This window comes from Heterodontus francisci, chromosome 15 (genome assembly GCF_036365525.1).
Source record: "Heterodontus francisci isolate sHetFra1 chromosome 15, sHetFra1.hap1, whole genome shotgun sequence".
NCBI lineage: Eukaryota > Metazoa > Chordata > Chondrichthyes > Heterodontiformes > Heterodontidae > Heterodontus > Heterodontus francisci.
In genome coordinates, this window is record NC_090385.1 from 92,196,105 (window position 1) to 92,216,185 (window position 20,081).

Consider the following 20,081-nt stretch of genomic DNA (forward strand, 5'->3'; position numbering starts at 1 on the left):
ATTTAAAAAGAACATTTAAAACAGGGTGACTGCTGGCATTTTAAGATGATCACCTAGTTTACTGCACTGTGTCCTACATTGCAAAGGACTGTGAGGAGGAGACAAAATGTATGCTAATTCCCCAGCAAGAACCAGGACCCAGAAAGTTTAAAGGATCTACCTGTTCTTTTCAGCAAGCAGAGAAATACTGCTAACTACTATGTTTCAATCACTGAGTGAATGTCATGTGACAAGCCCCTCTCCATCTGTGGTTTTAAGCGGGTGTTTTATCTACAGCAGAGAAGAAGCAACTGGACTCTGACATGAGCAGACCTTAAGTGGGGGTCCCTGTCTCTCTCTCTCTCTCTATCTATCTATCTCTCTCTCCATTTCAGCTTGAAAGCTTTCAAATCCTGCTTGTTGACTGACCACCTTTGCATACTCCAACTACAATCAGAAACCCCACTGGAGGAAATCATCCGCATCGCTATCTGTAAGAGACGCACCAAACCAGTCATCTACCTCTTCAAACTATAAGCCTCAGGACCACTGAATTAAGCTAGAAGCCAGTCAAATCACCAATCTCCACTGACTATTTACCTTTTTTATGGACTCTAACTCAACCAATCTATGTTTCCCCACTCTGTAAGCCATTTGTGTGTGTGTAAACCTCTAGTGTGTGTGTGAGAGTGAAAGTTGGTGCATTGTTTATTATTTTATCAGTTCAGTTTAGGTACAATGACGTTAACCTCTTTCTTTGTTAACTCAAGAAAACCTGTCCGAGTGGTTCTTGTTATGATCATAGCAAATAAGTTAAAAAACACTTACTGAATTGCCCAGTGCATCTACTTTCACAAAAAATTAAACCAGTTGTGGTCAAACAAGGAGAGGGAAAAGAGGGAAGCCCTTCAACCCCTCCTCACTTGACCGTAAAAACTGCCTTAGGTGAGGAGACAAAAACTGCACACAGTCCTTCAGGTGTGGCTTCATCAATGCCCAGTTTAATTGTAGCAAGACTTTTTTTTTACTCTTATATGCCAATCCCTTTGTAAGAAAAGCTGTAGCTACATGTTAACCTTCTGTGACTCATGTACAAGAACACGCAGGGCCCTCTCAATGCAAATATTTCCCAGTCTCTCACCATTCAAAAAATATTCAGCCTTTTTATTTTTCCTATCGAAGTAGATAACTTCACACTTCATCACATTGTATTCCATCTGCCACGTTCTTGCTCACTCACCCAAACTGTCTTTCTTTCTTTCTTCTGGGCCTCCTTATCTCGAGAGACAATGGATACGCGCCTGGAGGTGGTCAGTGGTTTGTGAAGCAGCGCCTGGAGTGGCTATAAAGGCCAATTCTAGAGTGACGGGCTCTTCCACAGGTGCTGCAGAGAAATTTGTTTGTCGGGGCTGTTGCACAGTTGGCTCTCCCCTTGCGCCTCTGTCTTTTTTCCTGCCAACTACTAAGTCTCTTCGACTCGCCACATTTTAGCCCTGTCTTTATGGCTGCCCGCCAGCTCTGGCGAATGCTGGCAACTGACTCCCACGACTTGTGATCAATGTCACAGGATTTCATGTCGCATTTGCAGACGTCTTTAAAGCGGAGACGTGGACGGCCGGTGGGTCTGATACCAGTGGTGAGCTCGCTGTACAATGTGTCTTTGGGGATCCTGCCATCTTCCATGCGGCTCACATGGCCAAGCCATATCAAGCGCCGCTGACTCAGTAGTGTGTACAAGCTGGGGATGTTGGCCGCCTCGAGGACTTCTGTGTTGGAGATACGGTCCTGCCACCTGATGCCAAGTATTCTCCGGAGGCAGCGAAGATGGAATGAATTGAGACGTCGCTCTTGGCTGGCATACGTTGTCCAGGCCTCGCTGCCATAGAGCAAGGTATTGAGGACACAGGCCTGATACACTCGGACTTTTGTGTTCCGTGTCAGTGCGCCATTTTCCCACACTCTCTTGGCCAGTCTGGACATAGCAGTGGAAGCCTTACCCATGCGCTTGTTGATTTCTGCATCTAGAGACAGGTTTATTTTTATTTTTCCTATCGAAGTAGATAACTTCACACTTCATCACATTGTATTCCATCTGCCAAGTTCTTGCTCACTCACCCAAACTGTCTATACCCCTTTAAAGCCTATTTGCATCCTCCTCACTGCTTACTTTCCCACCTAACTTCGTATCGTCAACAAACTTGGATACATTACACTCCATCCCCTCATCTAAGTCATTAATATAGATATCTGTTTTCTGTCCATTAACCTATTCTTAATCCATACCAATATATTACCCCCAATCCAATGAGTCCTAATTTTGTGTAATAATCTCTTGTGCGGTACATTATCAAGTGCTTTTTGAAAATCCAATTATACTACATCCACTGGTTCACTTTATTCATCTTACTAACTTTCATCTTACTAATCTTACTACATCTACAAAAAACTCTGAACAGATTTGTCGAACACAATTTCCGTTTCATAAATGCATGTTGACTCTGCCCAAACATGTTATGATTTTCTAAGTGCTCTGTTCCCACATCCCTAATAATAGATTCTAGCATTTTGCATTCTATTGATGTTAGGTTAACTAGCCAATAGTTTGTCATTTTCTCTCTTCCTCCTTTCTTAAATAACAGGGTTATGTTTGCTACTTCCAATTCTTGGGAACTGTCTAGAATCCAAGAAATTCTGGAAGATCAAAACCAATGCATCCACTATCTCTGCAGCTGCCTCTCTTAAAACCCTAAGTTGTAGGTTGTTAGATCTGGGGGGTTTGTCACCACTTAGTCCCATTAATTTCTCCAGTTCTATTTTTTTACTTAGACCAATTTCTTTAAGTTCAGTTTAGTTTAGACATACAGCACTGAAACAGGTCCTTCGGCCCACTGAGTCTGTGCCGACCATCAACCACCCATTTATACTAATCCTACACTCCATATTCCTACCACATCCCCACCTGTCCCTATATTTCCCTACCACCTACCTATACTAGGGGCAATTTATAATGGCCAATTTACCTATCAACCTGCATGTCTTTTGGCATGTGGGAGGAAACCGGAGCACCCGGAGGAAACCCACGCAGACACAGGGAGAACATGCAAACTCCACACAGGCAGTACCCAGAATTGAACCCGGGTCGCTGGAGCTGTGAGGCTGCGGTGCTAACCACTGCGCCACTCTGCTTTAAGTTCCACATTCTCACTAGACCCTTGGTTCCCCATTATTTCTGGAATGATTTTGTGTGTCTTCTACTGTGCAGACAAATATGAAATATTTATTTAACATCTCTACCATTTCCTGATTCCCCATTATAATTTCACTGTCTCTGCCTCTAATGGGCCCAGGTTTACCTTCACTAGTCTCTTCCTATTACATACATATAAAAAAGCTTACAATCTGCTTCTATGTCTCTTGCTTGTCTACTATTATATTATCTTTCCTCTTTCCTTATCAGTTTTTTTGGTCCTTCTTTGCTGAATTCTAAAATCCTCCCACTTCTCTGGCTTACTATTTTTGGCAACATTATAAACCAGTTCCTTTGTTCAAATACTATTTTTAACTCCTCTTGTTAGCCACAGTTGGACCACTTTTTCTGGGCATTTTTGTGCCTTAAATTAATGTATATTTGTTGTAAATAATGTGTTAATTCTTTAAATGTTAGCCACTGCTTTTTTTTATTCATTCATGGGATGTGAGTGTCACTGGCTAGGTCAGCATTTATTGCCCATCCTCAATTCCCCTTGAGAAGGTGGTGGTGAGCTGCCTTCTTAAACCGCTGCAGTCCATGTGAATTAGATACATCCACAGTGCTGTTAGGAAGGAAGTTTCAGGATTTTGACCCAGCGACAGTAAAGGAACGGCGATCTAGTTCCCAGTCAGGATGGTGTCTGACTTGGAGGGGAACTTGCAGGTGGTGGTGTTCCCATGCATTTGCTACCCTTGTCCTTCTAGTTGGTAGAGGTCGCGGGTTTGGAAGGTGCTGTCTAAGGAGCCTTGGTGCGTTGCTTGCCTGCCACCATATCTTTAATGTGGTTTCCCTATCTACCTTAGCCAACTCATCCTTCATATATACATAGTTTGCTTTGATTAGCGTTAACACCCTAGTTTTAGACTTAATTAAATCACTTTCAAACTCAATATAAAGTTCAATCATAAATAGCCTGCTCCTTAGTTGTCTCCCTGACATGCTGATCTAGAACATTATCTTGTATACATTCCATGAACTCATCCTCCACACTATTACTGCAAATTTGGTTTGCCCAGTCTATATGAAGATTAAAATCTGTCATGATTACTATATTACTCTTGTTACATGCACCTCTAATTTCTTGATTTATATTTTGCAACTACTGTTAGGGGCCTATAAATAATTCACACCAAAATTTGCTACCCTTTGCTGTTTTTTAGCTCTACCCAAACTGATTCTACTTCTTGATTTTCTGAGCTAAGATCCTTTCTCTGCTGTCTTTATCCCATCCTTTATTATCAGGGCTACCACTACTTCTTTTTCCATTTTCTATCTCTTCTATATTGGAATATTTATATTCCAACCTTGGTCACTTTGCAAACACATCTCTGTAATGGCTATTCAATCAAATGTATTAATTTCTATCTGTGCTGTTAATTTATCTAATTTATCACAAACATTTCACACATTCAGATATAGTGCCTTGAGCATTGACGTTTTTTTCTCTTTTCCCTGACATCACTTTCATTAATAATGTCCTTATACTCTCATTGCCCCACTCTGCTTATTTTTACCCAAAATGCTGCTCTGTTCTAAACCCTTGACATTTCCCTGAGTGCTTTTAAATTTACTCTTTCCTGAATCCTCCCACCTCATCTCCCTCCCTGCCACCACACCGCCACCCCCCCCCCCCCACCCGCCCCATTTCTTAGTTTAATTCCCTAAAGTGTCTACTGCTTTAGTTATTGGATTCGGCAGGAAACTGGTCCCGGCCCAGCTTAATTCGAGCACTGCCCAACATAACAGCTTCCTCTTTCTCCAGTACTGCTGCCACTAGCTGACACAGGAAGTAAAACCCCTGCCTCCCACACCACTCCTACAGCCACACATTTAATCTTCTAATCTGTCGATCCCTATATCAATTGACATGTGACTCAGGTAACAATCCAGATATTATTACTTTTGAGATTCTGCATTTTAATTTGGCCCAGCTCCTCAAACTCTCTCAGCAAAATATCATTATTACCTTCCTTTCCTTTTAGCCTCCTTGTCTTGAGAGACAACGTGTCAGTGCCTAGAGGTGGTCAGTGGTTTGTGGAGCAGCGCCTGGAGTGGCTATAAAGGCCAATTCTAGAGTGACAGGCTCTTCCACAGGCGCTACAGGTAAAGTTGGTTGTCGGGACTGTTACACAGTTGGCTCTCTCCTTGCACTTCTGTCTCTTTTCCTGCCAATTGCTGAGTCTCTTTGACTCGCCTCTCTTTAGCCCCGCCTTTATGGCTGTCCGCCAGTTCTGGTGAACACTGGCAACTGACTCCCACGACTTGTGGTCAATGTCGCAAGACTTCATGTCACATTTGCAAATGTCTTTAAAGCGGATACATGGATGGCCGGTGGGTCTGATACCAGTGACGGGCTCGCTGTACAATACGTCCTTGGGGTTCCTGCCATCTTCCATGCAGCTCACATGGCCAAACCATCTCAAGCGCCGCTGGCTCAGTAGGGCATACATGCTGGGGATGTTGGCTGCCTTGTGGACTTCTGCATTGGAGATACGGTCCTGCCATCTGATGCCAAGGATTCTCCGGAGACAGCGAAGATGGAATGCGTTGAGACGTCGGTCTTGGCTGACATACATTGTCCAGGCTTCGCTGCTGTAGAGCAAGATATTGAGGACACAGGCTTGAAACACTCGGACTTTTGTGTTCTGTGTTAGTGCGCCATTTTCCTACACACTGTTGGCCAGTCTGGACATAGCAGCAGATGCCTTTGCTATGCGCTTGTTGATTTCTACATCGAGAAACAGGTTCCTGGTAATGGTTGAGCCCAGGTAGGTGAACTCTTGAACCACTTCCAGAGTGTGGTCGCTGATATTGATGGATGGAGCATTTCTGACGTCCTGTCCCATGATGTTCGTTTTCTTGAAACTGAAGGTTAGGCCAAATTCGTTGCAGGCAGCTGTCAGCCTTTCGATGAGTCTCTGCAGACACTCTTCTGCGTGGGATGTTAATGCAGCATCGTCAGCAAACAGGAGTTCCCTGATGAGGACTTTCTGTACTTTGGTCTTCTCTCTAAGACGGGCATGGTTGAACAACCTGTCATCTGATCTCGTGTGGAGGAAAATTCCTTTTTCTGAAGACTTAAATGCATGTGAGAGCAGCAGGGAGAAGAAGATCCCAAACAGTGTAGGTGCGAGAACACAGCCCTGTTTCACACCACTCAGGATAGGAAAGGGGTCTGATGAGACGCCGCTTTGCTGAATTTGCCTTTCATATTGTCATGAAATGAAGTGATGATACTTAGTAGCTTTGATGGACATCCGATCTTTGCTAGTAGTCTGAAGAGATCATGCCTGCTGACGCGGTCAAAGGCTTTGGTGAGATCTATGAAAGCAACGTCGAGCATCTGTTGTTCACGGCATTTCTCCTGTAGCTGGCGAAGGGAGAACAGCATGTCAATGGTGGATCTCTCTGCTCGAAAGCCACACTGTGCCTCAGGGTGGACACACTCAGCAAGCCTCTGGAGTCTGTTTAAAACGACTCAAGCGAAGGCTTTTTCCACTATGCCGAGCAGGGAGATTCCACAGTGGTTGTTGCAGTCACTGTGGTCACCCTTGTTTTAAAGAGGGTGATGATATTGACATCATGCATGTCCTGTGGTACTGCTCCCTCATCCCAGCACAGGCAAAACAGTTCATTGAGTGCTGTGAGTATTGCAGGTTTGGCACACTTGATTATTACAGGGATAATGCCGTCCTTTCCAGGGGCTTCTCCGCTGGCTAGAGAATCGATGGCATCACTGAGCTCCGGTTTTGTTGGCTGTTCGTCCAGCTCATCCATGACTGGCAGAGACTGGGCTGCATTGAGTGCGGTCTCAGTGACATCATTTTCCCTGGCGTACAGTTCTAGGTAGTGCTCCACCCAGCGGTCCATTTGCTTGCTTGGGCCAGTGATTGTGTCCCCTGATTTAGACTTGACGAGGGCGATTTTTTTGATGGTTGGCCCAAAAGCTCTCTTAATGCCGTCATACATTCCTCTGGTGTTTCCGGTGTCAGAGGCCAGCTGAATACAACTGCATGGGTGTTGCCAGTAGTCATTTGCACAGCGCCTGGCTGTTCTTTGCATGGTGCTTCTTGTGGCTTTAAGTGCTAAGGATGTTAACTCGCTGGGAGCTTTCTTGTAGTTCAACAGTGCAGTGTGCTTAGCGGCTATGACAGGTTCCAGCTCTTCAAAGTGAGATTGAAACCAGTCTGCATTCTGCTTCTCACATTTGCCAAAGGTGGTCATTGCTGAGTCATAGATGGCGTCTCTGATGTGAGCCCACTTGGTCTCTCCATTCCCTGTGGGAGTGTTTTGAAGGGCTTTATCAAGCGAATTGAGAAACTTTTGTGAGGACTGTGGGTAAGAAATTCTGATAGTGTTAATGTGCAGACGGCCATTCTGCTTGGAGTGATGTAGCTTCTTTGGTTTGAGTATAACTTTGCTTCACACCAGGGAGTGGTTGGTGTCGCAGTCCGCAGTGTGGAAGCTGCGTGTGATTTGAATACTGTCTATGGAGGCTCGCCTTGTGACGATGAGGTCCAGCTGGTGCCAACGATGTGATCTTGGGTGGCTCCATGAAACCTGGTGACAGGGTTTAGTTTGAAAGAACGAGTTGGTGATGCAGAGGTTGTGATAGGTACACAACTCCAGCAGTCTCTGTCCATTCTCATTCATCCTTCCAATGCCATAGCGCCCAAGGCAGGAGGGCCATGAGTCATGGTCAGCCCCAACCCTGGCGATAAAGTCCCCCAGCAGGAACAAATGTTCCGTATTAGGAATGCAACTGATGATATTATGGAATTCCTTGTAGAATTGGTCTTTAACTTCAGGTGGGGAGCACAGTGTTGGAGCATAGATGCTGAGTAGGTGTATTGGACCAGAGGCGATGAGCAGTCAGATGGACAGTATGCGTTCCGAGCCATTTGCAGGTGGCTCTAACATGCTGAACAAAGAGTTTCTGATGGCAAAGCCCACTCCATGCTGTCTTGGTTCTTCTGGATCCCTACCCTGCCAGAAGAAGGTGTAGTCTTTCTCCCTTCGTGATCCGCTCGCAGGGAGGCGTGTCTCCTGAAGTGCTGCAATGTCCACATTGAGTCTACTGAGCTCATGATGGCGGTCTTCCAAGAGTTGTTAATTTGTGTAAGATCTTCCGATAGGCCAGGACACATAGTTCTGATGTCCCAGTTTGCAAAACGAAGGGCTGGTACCTTCTTTCCTTTTTTTGTTGTGCTGTTTGGTGCGGTGTTACAGTCCACTTGTCAGGCAATGACCCTGAGCTCCAAGCACCCATTGAACCAGGTGGACTGGGGTGGAACCTTACTGACAGGGCACTGCCTGGTTTGAGACGGGCGGTTGCTGCCCAATGAGATGCAACAACCTCTCCCACCAACAAAGGCAACCTGTGGCACCCAATCTCTACGCCAATTGAGCAGGACTTAAAACCCGTAACTGCTGCCTTCCGTATTGTTTTGGTCACTGTGAGGTGACTATGGAGTGACCTCTCCTTGGCGCATGCCTGGGCGGAATGCATGGAGGTTGTGAGTTACCCAAGCATCAAAACCCCCCTCTCGGCCTTCCTAGTGGGGTCCAAAGGAGTGCAGAACATGACGTTTGGCACCAGTTTGGCTGCAGGAACTGTCGGAAACATGCCAGAGGTGACACATGACCGCCTTGGGGCACCGCTCCGGATTTTCTGTTCGGGTTTACTCCCTTAGCCTTAGTCTCTCCCAAGATGCCCAGAAGGCAGTGGGGTTGTTAGCTCGTAACCCTGAGCAGGGGCCCTAACAAGTAGAGTACACACTCTGTGCTGAAATACCCTCCACCATCCACAATAGTCGTAGCAAAATCCCCGAATATGCGAGACAATAATTCAAGACAAATGAGCATCGAATGAAGAGAATCCGCCTTCATCTGGAGACATTTCCCCAGCAATGCCACCCCCCGCACCCCGGCACTCTGAGCCCTCGAAACGCGACACCCAGACCAGCCCTGGACTCACAGTCACACCGGAAGCCGCCGAGCCCCCGAATGAAGTTGGTAGTGCTGGCAGAAGGTGGGCTTGTTCAGCTTCACTTTCCTCAAGCAGTGCCCGTGGCCCAAGTGCCGGTGGGGGCACTTGCTGCCGCTTTCCCATAGCCCAACAGTGGGCTAGAGTTGGGGCTGGATCCACATTACGGCTCCCTCAAGCAGGGGAGAGAAGCCCGTCTTTCCGCCATCTTCCTGCACAAAAGCAAAATACTGCAAATGCTGGAAATCTGAAATAAAAACAGAAAATGCTGGAAATACATAGCAGGACTGGCAAGATCGGTGGAGAGAGAAATGCAGTTAACGGTTCAAGTCGATAACCCTTCATCAGAAGCAAACCTGAAACATTAACTCTGTTTCTCTCTCCACAGATGTTGGCAGACCTGCTGCGTATTTCCAAAATTTTCTGTTTTTATATCATTCCTACCTATGTCGCTGGTTACTACACGAGCTATGACAACTGGATCCTCTCCCTCTAACAGCACTGTTGGTGTACCTACCCCACATGGACTGCAGCGGTTCAAGAAGGCAGTTCACCACCACCTTCTCAAGGGCAATTAGGGATGGGCAATAAATGCTGACCTAGCCAGCGCCCACGTCCCATGAATGAATAAAAAATAACTCCAAGTTCTTCTCCAGCAGTGAGGAGATGTCTTTAATCCTGGCATTGAGCAAGTAACTCAATCTTCAGAACTCCCAGTCACAGTTGCAAAGAACAGTATCTATCCCCCTGACTATACTGTCCCCTATCACTAACACATTCCTTTTCACTCCTTGCACTTGAGTGGCTTCCTGCACCATGGTGCCATGGCCAGTTTGCCCATCCACCTGCAGTCATTGTTCTCATCCATATAGCTAGCAAGTACCTCCTACCAGTTGATCAAAGTCAAGCGCTGATGCTCCTCCATCATTATTTGCTGAATCTCCATACCTGCCTGACTCACAGTCACACTTTACTTTCCCTGAACACTGACCAACTCTAAAGTTCTACTTAACTTAAGGCGGCGTTACTGCTTCCTGGAACAAAGTGTTGAGGTACTCTCCCCTTTTTGATGCTGCATAATGTCTGCAGCTCAGACTGGCTCAACAACACTGAGTTGAAGTTGCTCAAACTGCAGAAACTTACCACAGATATAGTTGTCCTGGGACTGCAATTCTGTCCATACACCCCAACATGTTGCCATTACGGCACACTATCTCCCTGCCATGTCTATCTAACCTTATTTATTTATTATTTCATTATTTAATTAGTTAAAATTTTAAATTGAACTAATTATTTTAGCTTTATTAATTAATTGATTTCTTTAGTTTGTTACTAAATTAGTAAAGTAATTGCAAGTTACAATTTCCTAGCTTAGAAGCAAAAGAAAAATATTCAAATTATTGAAGGCTGAAAACAAAGGCAGCACCACCTTCCCCCTCTGCACCAAATTCCCATTTTCACCAAATTCCTGACTTTAGCGCTCTGTTAAAGAAGGTCTCTTTCACGAACACTCTGTGCTCCACATATATTGGCTGGCCATGAAGTCAATTAACATCAACAATGGAGAAAAGGACAGGGCAGAAAATCTCACCGTCCCTAAGGGCAGCAGGTTGTTTTGGCGTAATGTAAAAAGATGGGCTTTCAGATATAAGAAAGCTTTATATTAACAGAGAACCTCCCACTGAATTGTACATCCACTTTAATGCATATTACTGATCTTCATACATGCTTTCTTTGGATGAAGAACTTCCACACTAAACCAAAAGACAATTTAATGTTTCTATCACCTGCATTCTGTGATGGGTGAAGGAGTTTTAACATGTCCTGCATCAACTCATTGCACAATATTAATTATGCGGAAGAACAATATTACCATGCATCAACACAAAAACATGCTGGATGCTGGAAATCTGAAATAAAAACAGAAAGTGCTGGAAATACTCAGCAGGTCAGGCAGCATCTGTGGAGAGGGAAACAGTTAATGTTTAGCTTAATGACCTTTCATCAGAACATACCAATGCATCATACTGATAGAATATATTGCAACTTGCTCTTCAGAGCATAGCTACCATGATATACGAAGAAATATAGTAATCCATTAAAGGACTTCATACCTCTGTCACCAGCAAAAGCCCACAGAAATATAAGCCCAAGCAAACACTTGCTGTCAGATAAAAGCGTTTTGCTCGTAGTAATATAGGAAAACCATCCTGCAGGCTTGTTATAATTGTTTCTGGTGAAAACAAAATATGGAATGATATCAATCACCAACTGGCACATATAGAACCTGAAGAAAATCCACTTGTTGCTCCTGGATTTAGTACAGTACAAATTCATGCTGATTAGCTTCACTCTAAGATCGCTTGGAAAGAGCAATGATAGTGGGCCTCATTGCAAAAGAGAACTCTAGTGAACTGTGCTCACACAGGGCTTTCCCCTGTCTGCATTGCACAGAATCAGTGGTGTGGCAGAAGAAAAACCTCAGTAATGCATCTTCCTCTAAAGATGGCTGCACATCCTCCCACTGCAATCCAGCCTCACCAAGTGCGAGGCAAGTGACACAGAGCAGGAAGTGAACGCAGTAATGTGAGGCATGACCCGAGCTGTAGCAGGATCACTCTGGGAGCTGTGTATCCAGAGGATCATGTCCACATCCATCCAAGGAAGCTCACAGTACCTCACCTCCTGGGGCCATTGTACTTCTCCCTTTCGTGGAGCAATTTGTCACAATTTAAGTTAATGCAGTTGATACAGCTGAAGGTTGCAATGTACCGTTTGTGCTAAGATTGATTGGCCAAATGGGGCAGCCATGTTATCACATGAACAGTCCTTAATAGGCACATGCCTAAAACAAAAGGTTTAGTGAACAAGGTAGGACTGAGGAAGCATGAAGCTGTGCCACCAGTTGTGGGGTGTTGTAGAGAAGTCTGGAGTTAACCGGATGAAGTATTTGGAATTGAATATAAGGCCGAAGGCGATTGCAGAGGGAGGGTGGAACAAGCCAGAGAGGAACTTAAAGATGATGGTGACAATGTTAAGGTGTTTTATAGGAGCATAATCAGAAAAAAATTGACACAGAGCCAAGCAAGGCGACATTTGGACAGGTGACTCAAAGAGGTGGGTTTAAGAAGTGTTTAAGGAGGTGAGGTTTAGTGAGGAGCTTGAGATCTAGATGATTGAAGGCATCACTGGCAATGGTAGGGAAAAGGAAGTCAGGGACTCACAAGAAACCAGTCTTGATGTGTGCAGATATCTCGGAGGGTTGAGGACAGAAGGAGATTACTGAGATAGGGAGGGGTGAGGTTATGCAGAATTTGAATAAAAGAATGAGAATTTTTAAATTTGAGATGTTAGTGGGTTGGAGGTCCATGTAGGTCAGTGACCATAGGGGAGATGGGTGATGGGACTTGGGGCTGGATTTTAGGTTGGGCGGATGGGAGCTGCCACCAACGTAAAAGTCGGTGGCGAACCCGCTTCCGCCTAGCCTGGGGATCGTCCTGCATTTCAGAGTTTAAGTGTTGTGAGGCAGGACTTCCACCCACTTTTCCGGCTCCAGGACACCCACTTGCCACATGTAAAATCCACGTGGAGGCGGACGAAAGCCCTTAACTGGCATTTAATTGGCAACTTAAGGACCTTGATTGGTCTGGGGTGGGCAGCCCGTTCTCCCCGCCCCGCGCTCTACATAAAGTGGGGCGGAGGCAGGAGCGGGTTGGGAAGGCCTCACGGAGTCTCCCGCTCCATTTTCTGCTATCCAGGTCATTGGGGTGGTGTAAAATTCCAGCGTTGGGTGTGAGTTAGGAAATGGGCAGCAAAGTTTTGAAGGAGGTGACGATTATGGGAGGGTGTAAGCTGGGAGGCTGGCCAAGAGAGCATTGCAATAATCAAGTCTGGAGGTGACGTGAGACAGTGGCAGAGATAGGCGATGTTGTCGAGGTGGAAGTAGACAGTCTTGGTGATGGGGAAGATATGGGTTGGAAGTCAGCTCAGGGTCAAATTGGATTCCAAGGCTGCAAACTCCTTGCTTCAGTCTGAGACAATGGCCGGGGATGGGGGTGGAATTGGTGGTTAAGAAATGGAGTTTGTGGTGAGGATGAAGACAATGCCTGAAGCACATAGAAGGATTTTAACAGAAGGCTTGAGTTAGGGTGAAAGCAGGAAGTGCTGCAGAGGTTGCAATAAAGGGAAGGAAAGGATTTGAGATTTAATGCATAGCTCAGGGTCAAGCTAGATGCCGAGATTTAAAAAGAAAAAAAATCTTGCATCTATATACCACTTTTCACAACCACCAGACATCCCAAAGTGCTTTACAACCAATGAAGTAACCCTAACCCAGAACCTTGAGACTCAGAGATGAGAGTGCTACTAACAAATAATAACAACAGCAGTTAAATAATGAAAAGTTATGGACAAACTGAAGTCAGAAATATATTGTAAGTTGACAATGAAGATAGTATCAGAGGACACAGGTACAAAATGAACAAGCTTTTAACAGGTTAGAGAGGAGAATAAATGTTACTCCCTCTGGGATAGTGGGCAGTTCAAAGACACTTCCAGAAAGCTATCTGATCGAGAATTCATTAAACACCTTGAACGCAGAGTGGCAACAAAAACTGATAGGTGATTGAGGGTGTTACAGTCAGGTGATGAGCAATCAAAGGGCTTCCCTCTTTTCCCTCTCCCTGTTTGACCACAACAGGTTTAGATCTTTTTTAAAGTAAATGTAATTGCAAATTCAGTGAGGGTTTCACTATTTACATGCTATGATCATAAAAAAAAAATCAGACATGTTTTCTTAAGTTTAACAAAGAAAGAAGTGAGTTTAATTGGACTTAAACTGATCTGAGGAAAATAATAAACTATGCTTCAACTTTCACACACACACAAATAGGTTACAGAGTGGGAAAGGGTAGATTGGTTGAGTTAGGGTCCATAGAAACAAGGGTATACAGTCTGTGGAGTTTGGTGATTCGGCTAGCTTCTAGCTGAATTCAGCGGTGCTGAAGCTTCTGCTTTGAAGGGATAGATGGTTGATTCAGTGGGTCTTGTGGAGACAGCGATGCGGAGGATTTCCTTCAAGGGGTCTCTGGTTGCAGCTGGACTGTGCAGAAGTCATCAGTCAGTAGACAGGTTTCGAAGCTTGCAAACTAGAATGGAGAGAGAGAGAAGGGAGGGACCTCCACTTGGGTCTGTACTTGTCAAATGCTTGTCAGTTTGCTGCAGAAAAACACCAGTTTAAATTACATGTGGGAGAGGGGCTTGTCACATCACAATCACCCAGTGATTCAAGCATGGTAGTTAGCAGTGTGTATTTCTTCTTGCAACTAAAGCAGCCCCTGTCTGGGGATTTCTTTCTCACAACCAAGATCCCACTGTTCAAGTCTCGAGCTTCTTGAGTGTTGGAGCTGCACTCATCCAGGCAAGTGGAGAGTATTCCATCACACTCCTGACATGTGCCTTGTCGATGGTGGACAGACTTTGGGGAGTCAGGAGGTGAGTTACTCGCCACAGGATTCCTAGCCTCTGGCCTGCTCTGGAGGATCTCAAGGGATATAGAAGATTGGATAAGGAAGAAAAGGAGGCTTATGGCAGATTCAAAGTGTTGAAGACAGCAGAGGCCCAAGAGGAGTATAGAATGTGTAGGGGGGTACTTAAAAAAGTAATTAGGAGAGCGAAGAGGGGGCATGAAAAAACACTGATGGGCAAGATAAAGGAAAATCCCAAGGCATATTTTAAGTATATTGCGGGCAAGAGGATAACCAGGGAAAGAGTAGGGCCCATTAGAGACCAGAGTGGCAATCTGTGTGCGGAGCCGGAGGACATAGATGAGGTTTTAAATTATTACTTTTCATCTGTGTTCACTATGGAGAAAGACAATGTAGGCGTAGAGATCAGGGATGGAGATTGTGATATACTTGAACAAATTAGCATTGAAAGGGAGGAAGTATTAGCAGTTTTAGCGGGCTTAAAAGTAGATCAATTCCCAGGCCCAGATGAGATGTGTCCCAGGCTGTTATGTGAGGCAAGAGATGAGATAGCAGGGGCTCAGACACAAATTTTCAAATCCTCTCTGGCCACAGGAGAGGTACCACAGGACTGGAGGTTAGTGAATGTGGTACCATTATTCAAGAAGGGTAGCAGGGATAAACCAGGTAATTACAGGCCAGTGAGTCTAACATCAGTGGTAGGGAAACTATTGGAAAAAATTCTGAGGGGCAGGATTAATCTCCACTTGGAGAGACAGGGATTAATCAGGGATAGTCAGCATGGCTTTTTCAGGGGGAGATCGTGTCTAACAAACAATTTAATTTTTCGAGGAGCTGACTGGATGTGTAGATGAGGGTAAGGCAGTTGATGTAATCTACATGGACTTCAGTAAGGCTTTTGATAAAGACCCGCATGGGAGATTGGTTAAGAAGGTATGAGGCCATGGAATCCAGGGCAATTTGGCAAATTGGATCCAAAATTGGCTTAGTGGCAGGAGGCAGAGGGTGATGGTCGAGAGTTGTTTTTACGAGTGGAAGCCTATGACCAGTGGTGTACTGCAGGGATCGGTACTGGCACCCTTGCTGTTTTTATTGTACATTAATGATTTCGTGAACATAGGAGATATCATCAGTAAATTCTCAGATGACATGAAAATTGGTGGTGTCGTAAATAGTGAGGAGGAAAGCCATAGATTACAGGACGATATAGGTGGGCTGGTAAGATGGACGGAGCAGTGGAAAATGGAATTTAATCCTGAGAAGTGAGAGGTGATGCATTTTGGGGGGACTAACAAGTTAAGGGAATATACAATGGATGGTAGGACCATAGGAAGTACAGAGGGCCAAAGGGACCTTGGTGTACTTGTCCATAGATCACTGAAGACAGTAGCACAGACAGATTAGGTGGTTAGGAAGACATATGGGATACTTGCCTTTATTAGCCGAGGCATAGAATATAAGAGCAGGGAGGTTATGATGGAGCTGTATGAAACGTTAGTTAGGCCACAGCTGGAGTACTCTGCACAGTTCTGGGCACCACACTATCGGAAGGATGTGATTGCACTGGAGAGGGTGCAGAGGAGATTCACCAGGATGTTGCCTGGGCTGGAGCATTTCAGCTATGAAGAGAGACTAGATAGGCTAGGGTTGTCTTCCTTAAAGCAGAGAAGGCAGAGGGGGGACTTGATCGAGGTATACAAAATTATGAGGGACATTGATAGGATAGATGGGAAGAAACGTTTTCCTTTAGCAGAGGGAGCAATAACCAGGGGGCATAGATTTAAGGTAAGCGGAAGGAGGTTTAGAGGGGATTTGAGGAAAAATAAATTCACCCAGAGGGTGGTTGGAATCTGGAACACACTGCCTGAAGGGGTGGTAGAGGCAGGAACCCTCACAACATTTAAGTAGTATTTAGATGTGCACTTGAAATGCCATAGCATACAAGGCTACAGGCAAAGTTCTGGAAAATAGGATTAGAATAGATAGGTGCTTGATGGCTGGCACAGACACAATGGGACGAAGGGCCTGTTTCTGTGCTGTATAACTCTATGACAAGGGAAGTAGGTGCATGAGAACAACACCACCTGCAAGTTCCCCTCCAAGTCACACACCATCCTGACTTGGAACTATATCGCCATTCCTTCACTGTCACTGGGTCAAAATTCTGGAACTCCCTTCCTAACAGCACTGTTGGTGTACCTGCACCACATGGAGTGCAGCAATTCAAGAAGACAGCTCACCACCACCTTCTCAAGGGCAATTAGGTATGGGCGATAAATGCTGGCCTAGCCAGCGATGCCCACATCCCTGAATGAATTTTTTAAAATACTCACGTGTGCTTGTAATTTGCCTTGTACAAGCATTTTCTGCATAAAAGGCTTCAGTAGATGACACATGAAATTAAGGCCTGGAATTTTCTGTGTATTTCTTCCCAAAACCAAATGCAGGGGAACTTGCAGGTGGTGGTGTTTCAATGCGTCTGCTGCCCTTGTCCTTGTAGCCACAGTATTTTATATGGTTGGTCCAGTTAGGTATCTGGTCAGGATGTTGATAGTGGGGGATTCAGTGATGGCAATGTCTTTGAACGTCAAGGGGTGATGGTTTGATCCTCTCTTGTGAAGATTGTCATTTCTTGGCACATTTGTGGCATGAACATTACTTGCCACTTATCAGCCCAAACATGAATATTCCTCCGGTCTCGCTGATACGAGCACAAACACCTTCAGTATCTGAGGAGTCGCGAATGGTACCGAATGCTGTGGAATCATTAGTGAATATCCTCACTTCTGACCTGATGATGGACAGAAGGTCATTGATGAAGCAGCTGAAGATTGTTGATTAAGGACCTTACCCTGAGGAACTCCTGCAGTGATGTCCTGTGGCTGAGACGATTGGCTTCCAACAACCACAAGCATCTTCCTTTGTGTGAGGGATGACACCAATCAGTGGAGAGTTTTCTCCCTGATTCCCATCGACTTCATTTTTCCTAGGGGTTCTTGATGCCACATTTGGTCAATGCTGGCTGGATATCAAGGTCAGTCGTTCACCTTATCTCTGGAATTCGTTTTTTTTAATCCATGTTTGGACCAAGCTTGTAATGAGGTCTGAAGCTGAGTGGCTCTGGCAGTACCCAAACTGAGCATCATTGAGCAGGTTATTGCTGAGTAAGTGCCACTTGATAGCACTGTCAATGACAGCTTCCATCACTTTGCTGGTGATTGACAGTCAACTGATGGGATGGTAAAGGACCGGTTTGGATTTCTCCTGCTTTTTGTGCACAGGATATACCTGGCATAGATGCCAGCATTTTTGCTGTACGAGAACAGCTTGGATAGGGCCATGGCTACTTCTGCAGCACAGGTTTTCAGTACTACAGCTGGAATGTTGTCAGGACCTATAGCCTTTGCTGTATCCAGTGTGCTCAGCCATTTCTTGAATCAAGTTGACTGAAGACTTGCATCTGTGATGCTGGGGACCTCAGGAGGAGGCCAAGATGGATCATCCACTCGGCACTTCTGACTGAAGATGGTTGCAAATGCTTCAGCCTTGTCTTTTGCACTGACGTGCTGGGCTCCATTGACATTGAAGATGGGGATGTTTGTGGAGCCTCCTCCTCCAGTTAGTTGTTTAATTGTCTACTACCATTCAAGACAGGATATGGCAGGACTGCAGAGCTGTAATCTAATCTGTTGCTTGTGGGACTACTTTGCTCTGTCTTTAGCCTGCTGTTTCCATTGTAAAGCATGCTTGTAACCCTGTGTTGTAGCTTCACCTGGGTGCCATCTCATGCCTGGTGCTGTTCCTGGCATGCTGTCATGTACTCCTTATTCAACTAGCGTTGGTGCCCCGGCTTGATGGTAATGGTAGAGTGAGGGATAAACTGGGGCATGAGGCTACAGATTGTGGTTGAATACAATTCTGCTGCTGCTGATGGCCCACAGCACCTCATGGATGTCCAGTTTTGAGCTGCTAGATCTGTTCTCAATCTTCCTGATGGCAGGTTCTCAGACATACCTGATATCCAGGAATGATGATTAAATGAGTGGAAATTTTAATTTCCATACTTAAAGAAGGAATATCTCGTGTGAATTAGATGCTTTCCATAGCCCTGAATTGTTTATGTTAATTTACGCCCAATTTTATGTTTGAGTAGAAGCTAAAAAGATGATTGGGAAACTTGAATCTAATTGGACACCAGAGGCATGACTGCAGGAATGGGTGAAATTGCAAACTGAGCTTTCAGGTTATGTCCCTGCAGTAACTTCCAGCTCTTAGACCTTTAAGTGAAGCTCTATCTTGACACAGGTGCATACAACTTAGGATTGTCAAAGAAATATTCCACAATGCGTTCTCTGAATTTAAAATGATAACGGGGTTTAAAATGTAGTATGAGGACAGGTTGGATAAACTTGGCTTGTACTCCCTTTGAGTTTAGAAGGTTGAGGGGTAATCTGATTTAGGTGGTTAAAATGTTTAAAGGATTTGATCATGTAGTTACAGAGAAACTATTTCCTGTGGTGGAGGAAGGGGCATAATCTTAAAAATAGAGCTGGGCTATTTAGGAAGGAAATTGGGAAGCATAGTGGAAATCTTGACAACCAAAGCTTTCAAGATGGGAGGACAGCCAGGAGAGCATTGGAACAATCAAGTCTAGAGGTAGTAAAGGCATGGATGAAGGCTTCAGCAGTAGATAACCTGAGGTTGGGTTGTAACTGGGTGATGTTACAGAGGTGGAAATAGGCAGTCTTCATGATGGAGAGGATATGGGGTAGGAAACACATCCCCGGGTCAAATATAACATTAAGTTTGCAAACAGTCTGGTTCAGCTTCAGGCGCTGACCAGGGAGAGGGATGCAGTCAGTGACGAGGGAATGGACTTTGTGTGGGGACCGCAGACAATACCTTCGGTCTTCCCAGTATTCAGTTGGAGGAAACTTCTGCTCATTCAGGACTGAATGTCAGACAAGCGGTGTAACAAATCAGTGACAGTGGAGAGGTTGAGAGAGGTGTATGTGAGGTAGAGCTGAGTGTCATCAGACCTGATAATCATTTATTTCACATGCAACAGTGCTCTCAGACCTAAGTCAGATTATTACATCAGCAAATTGTATTTACATAATGCCTTTGACATAGTAAAATGTCCCAAGGTGCTTCACAGGAGCTTATCCAAAGAAATGTGTTACCAAGCCACATATTTTGGTAGATGACCAAAAGCTTGGTCAAAGAGGTAAGTCTTAAGATTATAAGAAATAGGAGAAGGAGTAGGCCATTTGCCCCCCTTGAGTCTGCTCTGCCATTCAATAAGATCATGGCTGATCTGATTGTGGTTTTAACTCCACTTTCCTCCCTATTCCCCATGACTCACTTGTGGATCAAGGAG

At 45.0% G+C, this 20,081-nt stretch overlaps 1 protein-coding gene across 1 annotated transcript in view; it reads right to left on the reverse strand.

The window, feature by feature from the left end:
• Positions 1-20,081, reverse strand: part of LOC137377447 (sodium- and chloride-dependent neutral and basic amino acid transporter B(0+)-like) — a 320,515-nt gene that overhangs the window by 246,881 nt on the left and 53,553 nt on the right. Inside the window, exon 10 of the mRNA XM_068047025.1 lies at positions 11,330-11,448. Within this exon, the coding sequence (XP_067903126.1) occupies positions 11,330-11,448 (119 nt within the window). The remainder of the gene's footprint in view (positions 1-11,329; positions 11,449-20,081) is intronic.